This window comes from Solanum stenotomum, chromosome 10 (assembly GCF_019186545.1).
Source record: "Solanum stenotomum isolate F172 chromosome 10, ASM1918654v1, whole genome shotgun sequence".
Classification (NCBI taxonomy): Eukaryota; Viridiplantae; Streptophyta; class Magnoliopsida; order Solanales; family Solanaceae; genus Solanum; species Solanum stenotomum.
In genome coordinates this window covers 3,183-21,077 of record NC_064291.1, presented here as the reverse complement: position 1 = coordinate 21,077, position 17,895 = coordinate 3,183, and the positions used below count along the sequence as shown (strand labels likewise).

General features: G+C 34.9%; 3 protein-coding genes and 1 pseudogene across 4 annotated transcripts; 3 read left to right on the top strand and 1 right to left on the bottom strand.

The window, feature by feature from the left end:
• Positions 1-3,101: 3,101 nt before the first annotated feature.
• On the top strand, positions 3,102-5,561 carry LOC125842408 (protein KTI12 homolog). Its single transcript, XM_049521709.1, has 2 exons — positions 3,102-3,236; positions 4,333-5,561. The coding sequence occupies exon 2, from the start codon at positions 4,333-4,335 to the stop codon at positions 5,239-5,241; it is 909 nt and encodes a 302-aa protein (XP_049377666.1). The 5' UTR covers positions 3,102-3,236; the 3' UTR covers positions 5,242-5,561.
• A 2,221-nt stretch (positions 5,562-7,782) lies between these two features.
• On the top strand, positions 7,783-11,653 carry LOC125841865 (COP1-interactive protein 1-like). Of its 2 annotated transcripts, none has more exons than XM_049521050.1 (2): positions 7,783-7,917; positions 9,051-11,653. In XM_049521050.1, the coding sequence occupies exons 1-2, from the start codon at positions 7,827-7,829 to the stop codon at positions 11,513-11,515; spliced, it is 2,556 nt and encodes an 851-aa protein (XP_049377007.1). In that variant the 5' UTR covers positions 7,783-7,826; the 3' UTR covers positions 11,516-11,653. The 2 variants fall into 2 exon arrangements, with proteins under 2 accessions (XP_049377007.1, XP_049377006.1); XM_049521049.1 differs by having other exon boundaries at positions 7,815-8,082.
• A 1,790-nt stretch (positions 11,654-13,443) lies between these two features.
• On the top strand, positions 13,444-15,836 carry LOC125842454 (uncharacterized). The gene is made up of 3 exons (XM_049521751.1): positions 13,444-13,823; positions 15,095-15,112; positions 15,381-15,836. Exons 1-3 carry the CDS (start codon positions 13,496-13,498, stop codon positions 15,569-15,571), a joined length of 537 nt encoding a protein of 178 aa, XP_049377708.1. The 5' UTR covers positions 13,444-13,495; the 3' UTR covers positions 15,572-15,836.
• Positions 15,837-16,034: 198 nt separating this feature from the next.
• Positions 16,035-17,170, bottom strand: LOC125841545 (probable WRKY transcription factor 53; annotated as a pseudogene).
• Between the last annotated feature and the right edge of the window lie 725 nt (positions 17,171-17,895).

Sequence of the window (17,895 nt, the reverse complement as noted above, 5' to 3'; positions counted from 1 at the left end):
TTCTTGTGATACTTGACATATCCTTATAGTATAAGTGAGGAACCATGTTTCTTATATGGTTGGTGTTGGTTTAAACTAGCTTGGAAGGTGATGTGATGCCTTGCACGTTTCAGCATATGGTACGTAAGTTAACTCCAACAGAAGTATTTAAACTCAAGACTGTAAGGTGGTAATTGAGCTTAAAGTTGAAAGTTAAGTGCTAAGTTAAAGTAAAAGGGATTAATATTTAGAAAATGGAATAAAATAAGTGAGATGCTTGTTTGACTTAACTAAGCTAGTAGGTGACAAGTAGGTGCATCACCTACTTTGACTTATTGACCAGTCCAAAGGATCAAGTAGGTACATCACCTACTTGAGCTATATGGATCTAGTTAAAAAGGCCAAGGTTTATGGATCAGATTTGGGCCTATGCAAATGGACTCACTTGAGGCCCAAACTAAGTTAAATAAAAGAAAAATGAAATTAAAACCCAGTAGCCAAATCTGTCAAGGCCCAATTTAAGTTAAGACCAACTAAGGAAAAGGGAAACTAGGTGAATCACCTACTTTGACCTTTTGAGCAGCTTGATGTACATAAGTAGGTGCATCACCTACTTGACCAATTAGTGGCTGAAAATGAATCAAAAAGAAGGAAGTTCTAGAGGATATTCTTAAAGGTGAAGAAAGCTCAATATAAGATAAATATTGGCTGTTATTTCCACTCCTTTTTAAAAACATAAATTTAGAATTAACTCTAGCTCTTTCTCTCTCTCTTTTCTCTTAAGGATTAAAATAACAGCCTCAAATTTCTTCTACGGTTCTTGAAGAAACCCTCATCTTTGCAAGTTAAGGTAAGTGAAAACACTTATGGATTTAGCTTAATTCTCCCATGGATGATTTAGGAAAACATGTTATTCATGCTCAAGTATAAGTATAAGGGCAAAATGTGTCCACAAGTTACTGCTCACTTTCCTAGATTATTAAGATACTTTTCTCTTCTTCTTTGGTTTAAGTGTGAAGGGAAGTTGAAGTTCTTGAAGATTTCAAGTTAAAAGGAAAAGTTGCATAAATTGAAGTAAGGTGACTGCTTATTTTTTTTGTCCTCATTATGCATGAGTTTCGATGAAGAATTACATGTGTATTGTTATTAAAAACCCAAGGGATGGTGAGTTCAATATTTGGTTGCTATGATAAGGAACATTTTGGGTTGTTTTATGCGTATATGTGGGGACTGCATGGTTGATGTTAGGGAAAGATGTGAATATTTTGTATGGAAATATAAAAAGGTGTGGTGATACACCACCAAACTGAATGTTGTGTAGGCTTAATACTCACTCCACATTGGTAGATGGATGTAATTCGAGAAGAAGTAATTGAACAACATCCTTGATATGATAAATTATGGGCCCGCTGCCGGGTTACCATTTTTGTGAGGTTAAGTAGCCAAATGTGTTGATTAGCTATTAATACTAGTTTTACTTATTTCATTGTAGATTAATAATCTGAAAGGAATGAGGTTAATTCCTTGTAATATCTGAGTATACAACAAGGTGTGTAAGGCTATTCGATTCAATATCATTTGGCATGAAATCTGATACTTGCGATTAATATCAATGAAGTGAATTTTCTAAGTTCTATTCCTAGTAAAGAAAACATAGTGGCAGCGTACGATCTCCAAGTAGCTAACAATATTTTCCCGTCTCCTTAGTATGTAGAAGTACTTCATTAAATGTTCATTACTCTACATTTGTATAATTATCCTCCTATGTGCTAATATAGAAATGATATTTGCAACATCAAGCTTGGTAAATTATCCTCTTAGTCAATTGAAGTCAATTGTGCCATTTAAGCTCACAAGTAATGCATTGATGTTACATAGCTCCTTATGTCATTGTTACAACCTTGAAGTATTATTTTCATGTCTTCTATTACTGGTCCGTAGTTCCAAATATAAAAAATGATTATAACCACCAAAACAACAATCTCAAAGACTAAAGAATCTAAGTGAAGCAATATGTATAACTATGGGTGGCAGCCCAGGGGCAAATGCCTAGCATGGGTCGATCCCTATTGGTATAAAAGGGTGGTAGCTCATGGGCGAAAGCCTAGCATGCGCCGATCCCAATTGGTATAGAAGGATGGCAGCTCAGGGGCGAAAGCCTAGCATGGGTCGATCCCAATTTGTGTAATTATGAGGACAACATCCCAGGGGTTAAAATGTCTAGCATGTGTCATCCTCTTCTACCACTGATCAGTTGGTCATTCGTATCACATGCCTTATAAAGATCATAACACACAGAAAAGTAAATAAATGAATGCAACATACATGATCCCACAAGAGTAACAAAGGTGGTCGTATTCCGATCTATGCACTTACATACGGATACTTGATGTCATTTGAGCCTTGTTTTACATATGTTATTGCCTTGCATATTCAATACATTTTTTTCGTACTGACGTCCCTTACAGGGACGCTGCATTTCATACTGCAGGCACATGTACTTCATCCAATAGACCTTGTTAGTAAGAGCACAGGTACTCAGCTGCTATTGGTAAAGCTCCACGTTGATTCGGGGCTTACCGAGTCGTTGTCACCTATTTTGTTGTTGAATGATAGTTAAGGGTAAGGCGAGGCCTTTTCCTGCCCTAAACTAAGGTTTTCTACCTTTTAGAGGCTTTGTAGACTAATGTATATAGTTCAATCGCGTCTTGTTTCTTAACAAGTTGTGGCCTCAACAACCAAGTATTGTATATAAGTTTTGGGTCTACTTATGTTGGTTTGTAGCGCTGCATCCTATGTGAACTTGTCACATCTTTAAGATTGTCATAGTTATATGCATAGTAAGCACATGTTACATGTTGGCTCTCTCAGGCCTTTAGGGCATCGGGTGCCTATCCGTCTTAATGAGATTTGAGGCGTGACAGTTTTCACAAGATGGTTCATTTAAATTCTCTTGAGGTTTAATCTCAGAACAATATAATTAAAATCAACCGTCATTGAATCTCAAAACACTCTTTAAATTAATAAATATTAATTTATCGATTAAATAATACATCTACAAAATAATAATATCTAATGGTCCCAACAATATTAATTTAAACTCAAAGTTTTACTGTATTAAGAAAATTTTAATTAATAGTAGCAATAAATACATTAATTTTTTTAATGTTAGGGTATTTTGTTTCTTCCAAGTGTGCTTCTCACAATTATACCAACACTTCACCTCGCCTTCATCAGATCTGCCTGTCCCTTTTTAGGTATGTATCTCCTTCATCTTTATCTGCTCAGTGCTTTTGATTCTTCGGTTAATCTTGTCTCTTCAGATGTATATATGTTTTCGAATTTGAACCTACTGAATTTGGGGTTTTTTTGGTTTTTGGGTGAATTGATGAGGCGTTTTAATGGAGGTCAGAGGCAGGGCTGGAGCTAGAGTAGAGTTTACAATTCGATATAACAAGTTATCAATTTAGAACTCACTAACTCAAATGAATTAGAATTTCGAATCCATAAGTTTACATTAGTGGTGTTATTTCTGTGTTATTTGAAGTTCATGTATTCCTAGATTTCAAGTTAATATGTATAATGATAACTTGGTCTGTAACCCAAACTGTGGATCCGTCCGTGCTCATTGTGTGATGGTTTAGGTTGCGATGTCTAGGGGAGGACTCACCTCTAAGAAATATATATAAAAGTATTGACACCTCTTGACACAAGTTAAAGGTTTAGTCTAGTGGTTACGAGTGTTCTAGCCTTGATGGCCTCATAATAATTTCTTTTACGAACAAAATTTTACTACAACCATAAACCATTGACTCCCCTTTGTGAAAATCCTGGGTCTGCCACTGGCAATGTCAACAGAGGGTATTGTGATTCTTGTGAACAGAGTTTGTCAATTGCATTAAGATCAGCAAAAAGACAATCAGCTGTTGTTTGGGATACTTTTATTAGGTTGCTTGCTATTTCTAGTGATGGAAAGTTTGGAACCCAATGTACACTTCGTGACATAAAGAATGTATTGGACTCTTAATTTGGAACATTGAGTTTGAAACACCATTTGGATACAATGCATACAACTTATTGAGAGAAGATGCCAATGGTCATATTTAGGCATAATTATGCTTTCACTCTTGTAGAACATGAAAGCATTGGAATTTTCATTCATATCTAAATCCAACAGCGAGACACGTATTTGTTATTACGAGTTCTAGATTATTTGTTGTAGGGACAATGTAGTTTAAACTGTTTTGTTATCATTTTTCTGCTGTAATTTTGCGGGGAAAACACTTCCATTGTAATTTTATGATCCAGCTACTTGGGTTAATTTCATGACTTGTTCCTTTTTGTTGGTTGTAGATGGCATTGGTTGTTATCTGTGGTCAACCATGTAGCGGGAAATCAACAGCTGCAGCTTGTTTATCTGAAGCACTTAGACAAACGGAACCAGAACCATCTGTTAGAACTATAGATGAAACTTTGTTTCATCTTAGTCGCAACCAAAGCTATGCGAACATGACCGAGGAAAAGAATTTAAGAGGTGTATTGAGGTCTGAAGTTGACAGATCTTTGTCAAAGGACAGTATAGTTATAGTGGATTCTCTTAATAGCATCAAGGGCTATAGATATGAGTTATGGTGTTTGGCTAGAGCAGCAGGGATTAGATATTGTGTTGTCCATTGTGACGTTGATGAGCAATCTTGTAGAACATGGAACGTTGAACGTCGTGAGAGAGAAGAACCATCTTATGATGATAATATATTTGAAGATCTTGTAAGAAGGTTTGAAAGGCCAGATAGCAAAAATAGATGGGATTCTCCATTGTTCGAGTTATGGCCAGCTAAAGAAGGAATTGATAAATCATCAACAGCTATGGTTGATGCTGTTACCTATCTTACGAAAAAAGTAGACTCAAAAATGAGAGATGTTAAGATCCTACAGCCAACCATCGCTACACAGAGTGCACGTGGTTCTGAGGCAAATTCTTTATATGAGATGGACAGGGCGACGCAAGAAATTACAAATGCTATTGTGGAAGCTCAGTCCCGCGCTCTTGGGGGTCCTCTCAATGGTGTGTCTCTTGGTCCAGGAATACCAACTATAGATATTTCGAGATCTGTCAGCCTGCCAGAGCTGCGTAGGCTACGACGAACTTTCATCAAACTTGCTGGACAGACAAGCTTGAGCGGGCCACCTCCTCCTTCAGATGCTGATAGTGCAAAAAGGATGTTTGTTGATTACTTAAACAGAGAACTAGGAAGTGGTTGAAGAATTATGTTACAATGAAGGTACACGTGGAGGTTCGATAGTTTTGACGGGTATAAATGGGCTACTTGAGTAACGGCAAGGGCATTTTTGGACCAAACTGCGATGGTGGGTACAAGTATCCTACTTTTTTCAATAATCAAGGGGAATTATTGGCCCTTCTCTAAGCAAGGGCTGATTTGAAAGCAGGATAGATCAATCTTGATTAAGTACTGTAAAATTACATGCATTTTTATGGTATAAAGAATGTTTGTGGTGTATAATTTAACATGTTATACTATTTTTTTCCAGATTATTTATCTAATCTTTACCCTTTACTATTACTTGTAGTTAGATGCTAAGTTTATTTGGAAATATTTGTCATATATTTGATTAGTTTGGAGCAGACGCCAGATGCAAATTAAAACCTCATTTGAACATGATTTGAAATCAGGTTGATTGGAAGTTGAAGTTGTTGTTTGAACATATAATTTGATTTTTTAAAAGTATATATATATATATATATATTCTCTAATAAACATTAGAATCAAATAAACATTAGAATCTGTAAGTTGTGAAAAGTGAAAACTATTAAAATTTCTTTAATTCTTATACAATCATACCAAATGAGCAATCATAGTTCATAAATAAGGTATCACAATGATGAATGACATATCCTTTATATTTCTTTTATGAATAAATTTTTGTGATTACAAACTTTAAAATACTCATAATTTTATAAAGAGTAGTAACTATTTATTCTTTAATATAATCATATCACATTGTATAAACAATTTATTCCCATTAAGCTTGAATTATTTTACAAAATATAAAATTAGGATTGGGCATAAAATACTGTCGAAAACCGAATTACCAGACTCATTAGTGATATGATTATATCAAAGAATAGATAGTTACTACTCTTTATAAAATTATGGGTATTTTAAAGTTTATAGTCACAAACATTTATTCATAAAAGAAACTGAAGATATCTCATTCATTATTCTGATATCTTATTTGTGAACTATGATTGCTCATTTGGTATAATTATATCAGACCGGAAGAAATTGTCAAATGTGATGTTATCATATGCGATATATAAATCACCTTCACCGATTGCAATTTTTATGTTGTGATTGGCTAACAATTTATAAGTCGTCGTTATAAATGCGATATACTTATATATCGCAGAATTTAAAATATATTTTTTTCAAGATTGAACATAAATCAGTGTTTGATCAAAATTTTAAATATATAATTATCACTATTACTTGGAACCATTTATGCTTTTTTTAAAAGATTGGTCAAACCGCATTAACTTTCTAAAATAAATAGATACAGATATAAAAAAAAAACTTTAGGCTTCTAAAAAGATTGGCAAATGCTATAAATTGACCAATGGATAAAGAAAAAATCGAAGGAAAATAACAACTATTAATGATGGATACATTCTCCACAACTTTGATTAAAAAGTACAAATCCAACATTAACATTTTAATTAATTCAATTTTCTATTATTATTTTTTGCCTCAATATTTACCCTTCTAGAATCATATTTTTTATATTTTATATTTACAATATGTGAAATCAGTATTTAGAATAACGTCAATATAATGTCAAATTAAAATAAATGCTTTGATTTTGTGATCCCCATTTTGTTTTTCCACCTCTTTCAAACTCCTTTAAAGCTCCTTTTTTCTTTTTCTTGATTCAGATAAAATATCTTCATTTTTTTGCTCCCAAATTCAAGAAATATTTTGAGATAAATAGTTTTGTATAAAAATCCAGAAAATTGATTCTTCCCAATGAAAATAGTGAATTTTTCATGGTAATATATTTCTCTTTGATATCTCTTTTACTTTCATATATGTTCCAACATTTTCATTACCTATCTTGAATCTCTAGCTTAAAAAAACATTTCTTTTATTCAAAAAAAATGTCAGATAATATATTTCTTTAATTGCATGGTAATCCTTCTCAATATATATATTTTTAGATGTTATGGCTGAAAAATTGGTGACTTTTTTTTTTTGGGTAATTGTGGTGTCCGGACAAACATGTTGTGCGCACCTCGACTAATTTAACGAATACCAGATGAAAAATTGGTGATATAGGAATATAGTTTGGGGCTTTGAATGAAAATAAATCAACAGATTCTTGAAAAAATGAACAAAAGCATATGATTTAGGTGAATTTTTTTGTAACAACATAATGTCATAAATTGTTGGATGAATCTTGAAAAAATATTTAGGTTTCTTCCAGATATTTACTTTTCTGTTTTAATTTATTTCTTTGTTCTTAAAGAGATATTATATATGTCATAATTTATGGTGGGATACTATTTTGATGTGAGCAGCACAAGTACCAGTTAACTCTGAGCATCAATGGAATGTTTGATGTGTTTGGTTATGACTCGCATTTTTTGCATCTATATTTGAATTCTTGGCTCCGTCACTGTGTACATCAAAACGAGTTATTTGAAGTGTTTTTATTATGATTTGTTGATCCTGTTTTTTCTTTAATCTAGGCCGGGCTACTATTTTGACGCGAGCAGCACAAGTACCAGTTAACTCTGAGCATTACTACCCATTGAAAATTTGGAGGCAGACATGACGAAGCGAAGTTGGAAGGAATCAATGAAGGCATTTGGGAGTCATGTTGATCCTGAAAAGGAAGAGCAGTGGAAATGGATGAAAATAGGTAATTATTCGATTCCAGAACAACCTCGACCCTTTGAATGTTATTGGAGGTTGTGGGATAACGCGTTAGAGGCAAAAAGAAGGCAATATAAAGCGAATGTTCGAGCACAAATTTACACCCAACGTGGTGGATTTATGTGGTATACAGAATGCCAATTGGTTCGCAGTAAGTTGCTGATACATCCTGTCAACAAGTGCTTAATGGTGGCAAAAACTTAATGTTAACTTGAGTAGTTCCAAAACCCCTTAATGAGTAATGACATTCAAGTTTTATATCATATGTTCATACCAATAAAGTGCACAAGAGGCGGATTTAGAATATTTTTTGTAGGTTCAACTGAACTCATTTCAGCTCGAACTATGTAAACATAAGCAAAAAGAGTATAAAAAAGCATGCATATAATATGATCACACTCATTCTGAACCCACCGATTCTAATCCTTGATTCACCTTTGTGTATAATGGTGGCAAACCATAACAACCCTGTTTGGTTTTGTTGTTTTCTATCATTTGATAATGTATATGTGCATCGACTGTATAGTCTTATTGAGAAGATGTTTTGTTGATTCAACTGAACTCATTGTTTTCGATGCAAACAATGTAAACATATGCAAAAAGAGTATAACTCATTCTGAGCCTACTGATTCTATATCCTTGGTTTGCCTCTGTGTTCTAATGGTATCAGACCTTAGCGGCCTGTTTGATTTTGTTGTTGCATTGTCTGGTTGACACAAGGTTTGGTTAGACTGTATTGTTTTCTGTCGTTCAACAAGATTTTCTTGTGCTGTATGATTGTATTGTATTGTATAATAACTTATACACTCTAAGATCATTAATTACATTCTAATTTGTATCATCATGTAATCATAATAATAGAATGCACATTGAGATTATGTGACTTCAATAGTTTCTTGCACATGTTAAGCTACCTTTGTTGCTCAGACTCTTTAAAAATGTCGTCAGGTGTGTATCAAATCCTCCAAAAGTAGTGCATTTTTTGATGATCGGACACGGATGCTGCATCATTTTTGGAGAGTCCGAGCAACATAGCCCTTTATGCTTTTTGTTGTTTTTGGAGAGTCCGAGCAACAGTAAGAGAATTTCTAACTTGAAGAGTTTGGTTTGTTATTGCAGAAATTGAGAATAAAGTAAAAAGGATTGCAAAGCTAATCAAGAAAATAAACCAAGGTAGTAGAGAAGGAAATTTGAGGAGAAGATCAGAATTGCTTCAACTTGTTGATGAATTCCACATACAGTACAAGTCCCTCTATTCGGTGTACGATAATCTCCGAGGGGAAGTAAGGAAAAAACTTAATGAAGAACATGAGGGCGATTTATCATCTCAATCTTCTTCATCGTGTTCGAATTCAGAATCATATTTTAGCCCCGAGGAATTGACCGCGAAAAGTAGTTCATCTTGTTCCAATTATGAGCCTCTTGATGAGGATGCTATTTTGAAGGACAAAGTTATAACTTCAAATATTGAAGTGATGAAGGGGGAAAGTGTCGAAAGTTATGATATGGAAAATTTTGAGACACCGATGTCTTATAGCCGAGGGTCTGAATCAGGGGAATTCTTCAAAGACTTGAGGATTCAAGGTGAAGAGAAGTTTATAGATGAATCTGAATGGTTCCAAGAGAAAGTAAAAGAAAAAGAAGATGAAATCTTGTATCTGACCGATGATTTTGAGCTTCGAGAGAAGGAGAGATTGTCTCAAATGAAGGGGTTAGAGGATCAAATTGCTAGTATGAAGGTTGAATTAAATAACTTATGTGTTCAAAAGAGAGAACTTGAAGAGCAACTCGGGTGCAAGTCGAATGAACTTCAGCAAATGGAAGATAGTAACTCGGGACTGCAATCTCGTGTGTTAGAGCTAGAAGCAACCTTCACAGAAATTGATGAAAATCTACTCAACTCAACGTCTAGAATAGATGATCTTATGGCAAAATCACACGTTCTTCAGCAAGAAGTGGATCGTTTAAACGCTGAAAAGCATGAATTGGAACAAAAGTTGTTAAATGAAACCAAGAAAGGATCAGAACAAGTCAAGGACTTAGCAGAAAAAACACATTTTTCAGAACTACAACACGTAAATGGTCCACTGCAGCAAGAAGTGGACCGTGTACGTGTTCAAAGGAATGACTTAGAACAAAAGTTGTTACATGAAACCAACAAAGGATCGAAACAAGTTAAGGACTTATATTTTTCAGAACTACAGAAATCTGATTTGGAGCTGTCACTCGAAAAGAAGTCTCACGAGGCATCTGACCGAGTTAAGGATTTAACAGAAAGGACTAATGATTTGCAACATGAGTTGGAAGCCTTAAGAAACCAGAATTGTGAACTAGAGTTGTCACTCCAAGAAAAAACTCAAGAACTATCAGAATATCATCTTCAGATAGAAAATCTGAAAGGGGAACTAACGAGCACTACTTCATCTGAAAAGGGGCTAACAAAAGCAACGGAGGGCTTAAAATCGGAGGTGAACTTACTCATGGATGCAAAATGTGACATGGAAGAGAAGATAATGGATATGAATCAAGAAGCTTATCATTCAGAGTTACAAAAAGAAAAGCTGAATGATAAGATCATGGAATTGGAAACAAAACTATTAGGAAAAGAAGCAGAGGTGGGAATTCTTCAAAAGAAGCACGAGGCTTACATGAACGATATGTCGGCTCAAGGTTCAACATTGACAGCGCGAATCAACAATATTCAAAAGCAGCTGCAAACCGTGGAAACTGAAAAATCAAGATTTCAGTCTCAGCTTGAGAAGGAAAAACATGAATTTTCCCAAAGCCTTATGCAGATGGAAAAGAAAAATACCGAATTGACTATCAAGATCGCGGAGCAGGAGAAAACTTTACGAGGGATGCAAGATGTTGTAAACAAGTCAAAAGGGGAACATAAGCAAATGCAGATCAAGTTAGAGGATTCCAAATTAAATTTCCACAATGCTGAAAGAAAACTAGGAGATTTAACGGAGGAACTACGCAAGTCATTTGAAGACAGTTTACGAATCTTGAGCAGAAGGATCCGCGTGGCAGAACAAATGCATATCGAGAACAAGGAGTGGTACCAAAAAACCAGAAACTCATACGAGAAAGAGAACAAAGATCTAAAAGAGAAAAATGCAAGAAATGAAATGGGGTTGAGGGGAATTAAGGATATATCGTTGACAGCTAGCGATATGTTAGGTTCACTAGACACTGTGGCACTCAAGTTTGAGGAATGCACTGCTCATTTCTTGAATCGAATATCAAAGAATTCATGCGAGCTGCAATTTGTAAAAGATTGGGTGATGAGGAAAAATAAAGCAATGGCACACGTGAAAGATGACTTTGATTGCTTACTTGCACAATGTGATGACAAAGAATCTGAGATATTGAAGTACAGAGAGAAAGTTTGGAAGTCAGAGAACAAAGTTAGGGAACTAGAGAAGATGATCAAGGACAGAGAGGAATCAGTGTTGTCTCTCAAGGAGGAAAAACGAGAGGCGATTAGGCAATTATGTGTATGGATTGATTATCATCGTAGTCGGTCTGATTACTATAAGAGGATCTTGCTAACTGAATTTGGTCGGAGGAGCGCTCCCTAGGAATGTTATCTCCTTGAGAGCTATCAGTAACTTCTTTAGCCATAGTTACATGAGGAGATATAATAGCTTGTGTCCTTTTTTTCTTCTTTATACATCTGGTATCCGAAATCTACTGAGTTCAAATTTGCGCGGGCCAACTAAAGGGGTGAAGGCTCTTCCTACCAAAAGTTTCTTTAGTTTCTTCAGCTATCAGTAACATCCTCAGCTAGTCCACTGGCTCCAGAATCGTTCAGCGTGGGCACCACTCAAGGGGGAAATGTGCTTCTTACCATGAGTTACTTCATTCCGACTAAACTAGAGAGGGTTGGAACCGCCATTTGCACGTTCCTCGTGACGGGAATTTGCTTAGATCAAGCCAAGAAGCTAATGTACAAGGTTAACAATCTTCCTGAGAATTGTAAACCATTTTTTTTATGTACTCAATAGGTTTGTTCTTGTTAGAAATTAGTATGATTGTATACTGAATAAAAGTGTTTTGACACAAAATTAGTCAAGACACTTAAATAATTTTGGTGACAAAGCTAGACTTTGCATTGTATATTTGGATTTGGGAATCAACTAAATCTCTTGTTGGAGAAACGAGATTATGTTAAAGAATTCCATATGCAAGAACTAATGTTGATGACTAATGTAAAGTTTTCTAAATATAACTTAATTTCTTCTCTTTTGTGATGAGTTTTCTAGTTTAATATCTTAAGATTGGATTTGGAACAAGTTTGAGGTTTTACGGTTTATTGAGGCTAATGAGTATAATTAAAGGAAATAACATATTTAACTTTTTTACGTAGTGAGCAACTTGAGAATACGCTCAGAAATTGTCAAAATTTTAGCCGGAAGTGTCTAGTAGGAATAATTTATCACATGTTTAGGTGCTCAATTAGAACAAACTGTAGTTTGTATGTCTAAATAAATAATTAAATTGAACAAGTTTATGGATTGTCTATGTATTCCACCAAAAAAAAAAAAGATGAATTGGAAAATTACATGATAAGAGTAAATATATGCGTAATATTTACCAAAATAGCGAGAGTTTGAAAAATTATAATATATTGTTAGAGTTTGGGTTTTATTTCTTTTGCTCTGTATCTATTCCCTTGAAGTTGTATCCATTCGCTTTGTACCAGTGTATCAATTCATGTTGTATCGGTATGTTTTGATACTGAGCCAACATAATAGATACATAGTGAAACCCTACACTGTGTCACAAGTTTTTTTTTAAGTAAACTATTGCTACGTTCAATAATTAGTCAAACTATGTCTATGATCAATAATTAGGGCTCAAATTAATGTTATTTATGAAATTTCCTCAATATTAAATTTTAGAAATAGCAAAGATCAATAGACATAATAAGGCTTTATAGGTATAGTTTCGATAATTGCGTTTTATGGCAATAGTTTTGTTTGCTATGGAGGTTGTGCCTTGTGTATTTCGCTTGTGAATGTACAAACAAGGTAAATCTATACAAATTATGTATTTATACATTTAGGAATTTTTCAGAATTCCATTTGTATATTTCTCTTGTCAATATACAAACGTGGTAATTTATTGTGAGTTCCTTTTATACAAATAGCTAGGGTGAGCATATACAAATTTTGAATTTATACAATCAATAATCGAATTATACAAATTCTGAATTTATACAATTAGGAACTGAATTATACGAATTTTGAATTTACACAATTAGAAAACCGAATAGAAAAAATTCGTGAAACTATAGCTACAGATTAAAAATAATCGAAACAATAACTATATTACATAGTATACTCGAGGTGTTTTTCATTTTGCGTAATTTTCCCTAATTTTTTTCTTCTTTTTCTAAGGCTCTTGGGCCATCTTTAATTGAGTAGATTAGCCCAACTATGAATTGGTTCACAATAGTCCAGCAAAGCCCATATTCAACTCTTCTCACTCTATCATTTACTTATGGTTGAGCCTTCATGTCTCTTTTCAACACACAGTAAGAAGCCATTGATGCAAAAATGCTGAACTGTTTACACCCTGTTTGGAAGAACCCCATCATTCTTGCTTCCTCTGCTTCACCATTTTTCCACAATTTGAGAAATACCAAACAGCTCAACTATGGGGAAAAAACAAGACTTTACAGCAAAAGATCAAGAATTGTGTGTGGGTTTTTGCCAGTTGATCCATGGGCACCAAATGTCGACTCACAGAGCATAGCTTCACAGCTATTTGCTTTTTCTCTGTTCCCTTATGTGGGTTTTTTGTACTTCATCACCAAATCCAAGACTGCCCCAAAGCTTACACTTTTTGGGTTTTATTTCTTGCTTGCTTTTGTGGGTGCCACAAGTAAGTCCCTTCAATATTCTCCTTGTATATTTATTGTTCTGTTATATTGTTTTAGAGTATTCATCATATTGTGTCTGTTAGGAAGAACCCCATCATTCTTGGTTCCTATGTTTCTCCATTTGTCAAATGTTGCCAAACAAATCCCAGTTTTAGAAATACTACCAAACAATTCATCTGTGGTGAAAGTAGAAAACTTTATACTCCCTCCGTTTCAATTTGTTTGTTTAGTTTTGGCTTAGCACGGATATTATGGAAGTAAAGAAAATTTTGAATCTTGTAGTCTTAAACTAAAAATATGTAGAATGTATTAAAATGTTGTTTAATCTTGTACTCTTAAACATGACATGTGGAAAGTTGCAACTAATGAGTTCCCAAAAAGGGAAGAGATAATACTTTTGAAACCGATTAAAAAGGGAAGTAAGACAAATAAAGTGAAACAAAGAGACTATTGATTATGCTAGTTTTAATAGATTAACAATTCTCTTCCTAACCAGCAACCAAACGACCCCTTAAGAGTATTCATCATATTGTGTTTGTTTGGAAGAACCCTATTGTTCTTGGTTTCTATGCTTTTCCATTTTTCAACTGTGCCCAAACAAAAATCATTTTTAGAAATACTACCAAACAACTCAACTGTGGTGAAAGTAGAAAACTTTATAGTAAAAAAGAGCAAGATTTGTGTGGATTTTTGCCTGATGTTCCATGGGCACCAAATGTTGACTCACAGAGCATAGCTTCACAGCTCTTTGCTTTTTTCTCCTCTCCCTTATGTTGGTTTTTTGTACTTTATCACCAAATCCAAAACTGCCCCAAAGCTTACATTTTTGGGGTTCTACATCTTGCTTGCTTTTGTGTAGTAAGAGTGATAAGACCTGCCAAGGTTGGGATAAGGTCTGCATACACTCTACCCTCCCCAGATCCCACTCGTGGAACTATACTAAGTATGTTGTTTCTAGGTTCAAATTCGATGAGAGCAATCATTGAAATATGTGCCTTGCATAGGTACTGGGTTCAATGTGCTTGACCAATTCATGGTTAATGACTGGTTATGCATTTCATCGATGCTTTAACATTTTCTACCTAGAGCTTTGCCTACTTAGATAAAAGAAGTAGTTGTGCGTAAATTTTGTCCACATGCTTCTCTGCTTATGTTTTACATATCTACCTCATATTCTTCTTCAAAAATTACATCTTTATACTGGTAATATCATTTTAACTCCATTTGATTTGTTTTGACATTGTGTTCTTTCTGTTTCACCTCTTTTGTGCAGTTCCTGCTGGAATTTACGGTAACTTCCTCTCTCAGCAAAGAATCTATTGATTGTGTAAGAGGGGGTTTGGCTTAGCTTGACCAACTTTTAAGTAGTTTTCAGCCCTCAAGAGTGTTTGGATATTTTAAAAACGACTTAAAAAATGTTTAAAGTAGGTACCCCTACTTTTCATTTTTTAACTTAAAAGTTACTAAAGTTTGACATTTAAAAACTACTTTTAAAAAGCTAAGCCAAATGGGCCCTTCTAACTTAGAACTGTAATTCTTACTGAAATGCTTTGGAACAGCGAAGGTGCATTATGGAACTTCTCTGTCCAACGTTGATTGGTTGCATGGAGGAGCTGAGTCACTGCTCACTTTAACCAACTTATTCATTGTGTTGGGGCTAAGGGAAGCTATTAGGAAAGCTGAGAATCCTGAAGAAAGCAAAAACAATGATGTCTCCAGAATCAAAGAAGAGAAGAAGACATCAATCTAGTTGACATGTACCTATCATCCTTTTGTTGTTTGTAGACATCTGTATATTAGCGGTTCAAAGAAAAATGTTGCTTTTTCTTTGCCCGTCTGGCTTCGCTAGGTATATGCTGTTACTGAATCCTGCTTTGGACTCTTTTGTCCATTGTATTTTCACTGCAAGCATAGCCTTAACAGTCCCATCCTGATGCATCATTAGAGAAAGATTGTTGTATAGAGTGCATCTATCAATGTTATGAACAGTCAATGAAGCACATAGTTAATCACCATCTTCTCTAGCTCTCATGCTTATATGCTGATTATTTAATCTGTTCAAGTTTATTATTCAAGTAGTCGTAGAAGTCTCTTGTAGTTTGTTAGTCTTCGATATCTGTTACAATTTATTGTTTTTGTACTTCAATTATAATATTATTTTGTTGTAGTTAATGTTCCCTTTTTTTCATAATGCTCCGTCATGCTGTCTTTAGTATTTTGCGGTTGCTTCTCTACTTCCGTTATTTCTTTTCCGAACTACTTTGATATGCTTCTTCTTGAGTCAGGGGTCTATCAGAAACAACCTCTCAACCTTCCAAGGTAGGGGTAAGGTCCACGTACACACTACCCTCCTCAGGTCCACTTGTGGGATTACACTGAATTTGTTGTTATTATATTTAAAAGGTGAACCTGGCCTCTTAGCTGTCTGTAGTTTGATAGAATTCATGAATGTTCAATAGCCTTTTGCAAGAATATGCTCGAATTTCACTCAGCAACTTGGTGTCAATTGGCTGGAAGTTTGGCCGTTGAAAACAGTACAGTATTGATACAAATATAATAGCTAGTTTCTAATCTGAGGCTAGTTTGCTATTAACTTTTGCAATCATATCCATATCTATACTAATTCCTAAAGGAGGGATAGTCAACCTCAACAAAGCAACTCGGTGATAATATCCGAACTATTTGTTAGTCTTTATTGTCCTTTTCAAGAATATTAGCTTGGGTTCATGATAAAAATATCAAATGAGAAGCTTGGATCTAGCTCCAAATGGTCTAGGGAAATCTCAACCATGATCAGAGAACTTGCTGTGGAAGTGTTGGCTGAGAATATATGGGAGAGCTCTGATTCTGAATGGTGCAAGTGATGAACATTCCAAAACCATTCATCTGGCAGCTGCTTGAGACTGAGAAGTAGTTCGATTCAGGGGTTGTAGGAGAGACAAAAGATGGTGAATAGCTGCTACCTATCAGAGTATCATCAACATGGGAAATCTGGAAATGTCGATTTTTGTCTGTCAAACCAGAGAATGTTGAAGGCAAGGAGAAAGAACATGCTGTTTCATTCTTGTCCAAGTCATTAGTGTTGCCTCTCAGGTTTGATCTCAAGTTCATCAATACTTGATTTGAATATTTCCCTTCTTGATAATCGGCTTGTTTCTTCAATTCTTGTTTCTCTGGTGATGTTGGGTTTATTGCAGAATAAGTAGCTTGATGACAATTATGGAAATCCCTGTATGTGATCTCAAATACAGTAGGAGACTAGGATCATCATCTGACCTTTGCACTTGTTTTGCTGCCCAACAATTTTGCATGTACGATATGTGCATCTCTGGTAGCTTCTGCTAAACATATATAAACTTGGTATCAGAACATAGCATTCCGTTTCCTAAAGTTCCCAGAAAAGTATACTGCTGTTATCTTAATTATGTACTTATAAAGCAGAATGGCCAAAAGGAGATGAGAACATTTTATATTTGAAGTTGAAATGTGCACATAAGCATGATCGTCTTTAATACATTTCTTTTGGTCTTTATATTGGAAACAACTTCTCTATCCCACATAATTAGGGGATTGGACTGTTGAGCCACTCCATTTGAGTATTAACAGAGATTGCTCATAAGAAGAAAGAATTTTCTGAAGAAGCAATTCTTGATTTTTAGAAGTGGAAGCTACAGAGCTCAAGTAAGCTCTAAGCTGCTTAGCGTGTTCAATTCCTTGAGTAAGCTCATTGATGAGTGTCTTCTATTCCCATGTTGAAAGAACAATCCATTTTAAAAGAAGGAATTGGAAAATAAAAAGGGGGGTTATTGTGAAGCCTATAAAGGTGGAAGCTGCAATTCGCTTATACCGAGTTCTCCAACAACAGCTTAGTTTAGTAGCTTAACTCTTTCTCCTGACGTGACGCTTTGAGTTTCTTGCTCGAGTCAACTCAAAAAGATATCTTCTCAATCGATGCAATACCCTTGAAGTTGCATGCACAGTAGGTAAGAGGAGTCTAGCATAACAGATTACAGGGACTTAGACACGATGTGAACCTACTTCACGAGTGGAATGTCATTGACAAAGAAACATTTG

Coding starts and splice junctions, on each gene's coding strand:
- LOC125842408 (XM_049521709.1), top strand. CDS start 4,333: ATGGCATTGGTTGTTATCTGTGGTCAACCATGTAGCGGGAAATCAACA.
- LOC125841865 (XM_049521049.1), top strand. CDS start 7,827: ATGACGAAGCGAAGTTGGAAGGAATCAATGAAGGCATTTGGGAGTCAT. Junction 8,083..9,050: donor AGAATGCCAATTGGTTCGCA/GTAAGTTGCTGA, acceptor TTGTTATTGCAG/AAATTGAGAATAAAGTAAAA.
- LOC125842454 (XM_049521751.1), top strand. CDS start 13,496: ATGCTGAACTGTTTACACCCTGTTTGGAAGAACCCCATCATTCTTGCT.